This window comes from Poecilia formosa, unplaced genomic scaffold (assembly GCF_000485575.1).
Source record: "Poecilia formosa unplaced genomic scaffold, Poecilia_formosa-5.1.2 Scaffold116, whole genome shotgun sequence".
In the NCBI taxonomy this organism is placed as follows: Eukaryota; Metazoa; Chordata; class Actinopteri; order Cyprinodontiformes; family Poeciliidae; genus Poecilia; species Poecilia formosa.
The window spans coordinates 311,808-313,649 of NW_006800055.1; the positions used below are offsets into that span (position 1 = coordinate 311,808).

General features: G+C 36.4%; 1 protein-coding gene across 1 annotated transcript in view; it reads right to left on the reverse strand.

Annotated features, from left to right (window-relative positions):
- Nucleotides 1–1,842, reverse strand: part of mpv17l2 (MPV17 mitochondrial inner membrane protein like 2) — a 10,172-nt gene that overhangs the window by 6,960 nt on the left and 1,370 nt on the right. Inside the window, exons 2-3 of the mRNA XM_016675541.1 lie at nt 877–1,134; nt 64–128 (exon numbers count right to left, since the gene is read on the reverse strand). Coding sequence (XP_016531027.1) covers nt 64–128; nt 877–1,103 — 292 coding nt within the window. The 5' untranslated portion in view covers nt 1,104–1,134. The remainder of the gene's footprint in view (nt 1–63; nt 129–876; nt 1,135–1,842) is intronic.

Genomic DNA, 1,842 nt, shown 5'->3' on the forward strand with positions numbered 1-1,842 from the left:
AAATGAGAGTTTTCTTGTTTGTTTTTTTTTAATCTGGGCAACTTTAAAGCTGTAATACTTTACCAGAGCTCTTTATGTATAGCTCTGAATACATCTTTGAATGTCTCAAAGTGGGGATCAGAACCCCACTGTGGGTCATGAAAATCTAAATGTTGGGTCCTGAGAAGTGGAGAAAAGAGGAAAAATACCAAATAATCAACCAGACAGTTAAGTTTTCTCTTTATCTCAAGCTCAAATGTTGAAAATCAGATTTTTTTTTATGTTTATTGGGGCTGTAGCTAACGATTATTTTAATAATCGATTATTGCATCAATTATTTGGGGAAAGTAATGGCACATTAATCAAATTTTTAATTTAACCACTTAAGCTTATTTTATACAATACTGACAATATGTAAAAAATACAAACATATTTTTTCTAAATAAGAAAACAAATGTTTTACTGCCTAAAATACAATAACACAGCAACCTGTTAGCATAAGTTTGGTCATTTGTAGCAAAGGATGCACCTGCAGTTAAATAAATACTTAAATAAGTCATTTTTGCTTCACTTAGCATCAAAATATGTTGACTACTTTTTTCAATTAACCAATTAATAACTGGATAGCAAAAGGTGCTTAATTGGAGAACTTTATAGAATTTGAACCAGCTGAAAATGTAACAAATTTTCCAATTTTGGATCCCAATTGAACTAAGTCCATTCTCACAACAATTTATTAAAAATTTAAAACATTAGCTAGAAAGCTTAATGTTGGGAACAGTTTATTTATAGTGGACAAAAAAAATAACAGATTTCAGGATAAAAGCAATTTAAATGAGTCAAAGATTACTTTAACACTCCCATGGCTGAGATTAGAGATTATTTTAGGTATTTTACAGCGATGCCCCAGGCCGTCCGTCTGCCCGACCCTTACCTGTCCTCTTCCAGTCCCGGACTCGGCCCGGCTCCCTGCGGTTTTCCCGAGTCTGCTGCAGGATGTCTCCCAGCGACAGCATGAGCCCTCCGCTCAGCGTGTTGGTGAGCAGCAGGTACCGGCCCTGGAACAGAGGCCTCCAGGAGAACCGGATCCGGACCAGGAACTCTTTACCCGCCCGGGGAAGCATGACGTTCAGAACGCAGAGACAACGCTCTCATCTGCCAAAGAAAAGACGGGAATAATGTTTGCTTTGTGTTTGGTTTCATACAACTGGAGAGCAATCTGACAGTCAATTAACGTTTTATAAACAGTCAGGAGAAATAACAGATTACAGCCCAACATCTAACACAGGGGTGTCCAAAGAGTGGCCCAGGGGCCATTTGTGGCCCTTGAAATTATTTAGTTTGGCCCCTGAACACAAGTCAAGAAGCCATTAAACCCAAGAAAATTAAAATTGTCCGAGTTTTTTTTAATAAGGCAACAAACCGAAGCTCTTTTTAGATCGTTAACAGATTTTATACAAATTTAGTTTATTGTTGAGTTGGTACAAAAACAAATCACAAAAAACTATTTTTGTTTCTTTAATGTAATGTAAACATTAGTTTTGCCAGTTTTGGCCCCCAGCGTAAAAGTTTGGATACCACTGTCCTAAACATTTCTTTGAGGTTATGAACTGGATCTGACTGAGCTTATCCAACACTTACACTGTTAAATACTGACCAACCCGAGGCCTTAACTGATGCTGCTACTGCTTTTAAAACCTGGATTATTCTGAGTTAAGAGAAAGTTTTATGAATATAAAACTGATTAGGCTGGAAAGGAACCCTCATAACAAATTAGATTATATATGTTTCCCAAAAACCTACATTATAACCTACATTTTTTAAAAAAAAAAAAAAAAAAAACATGAGCTGAGTTAGGGCTGG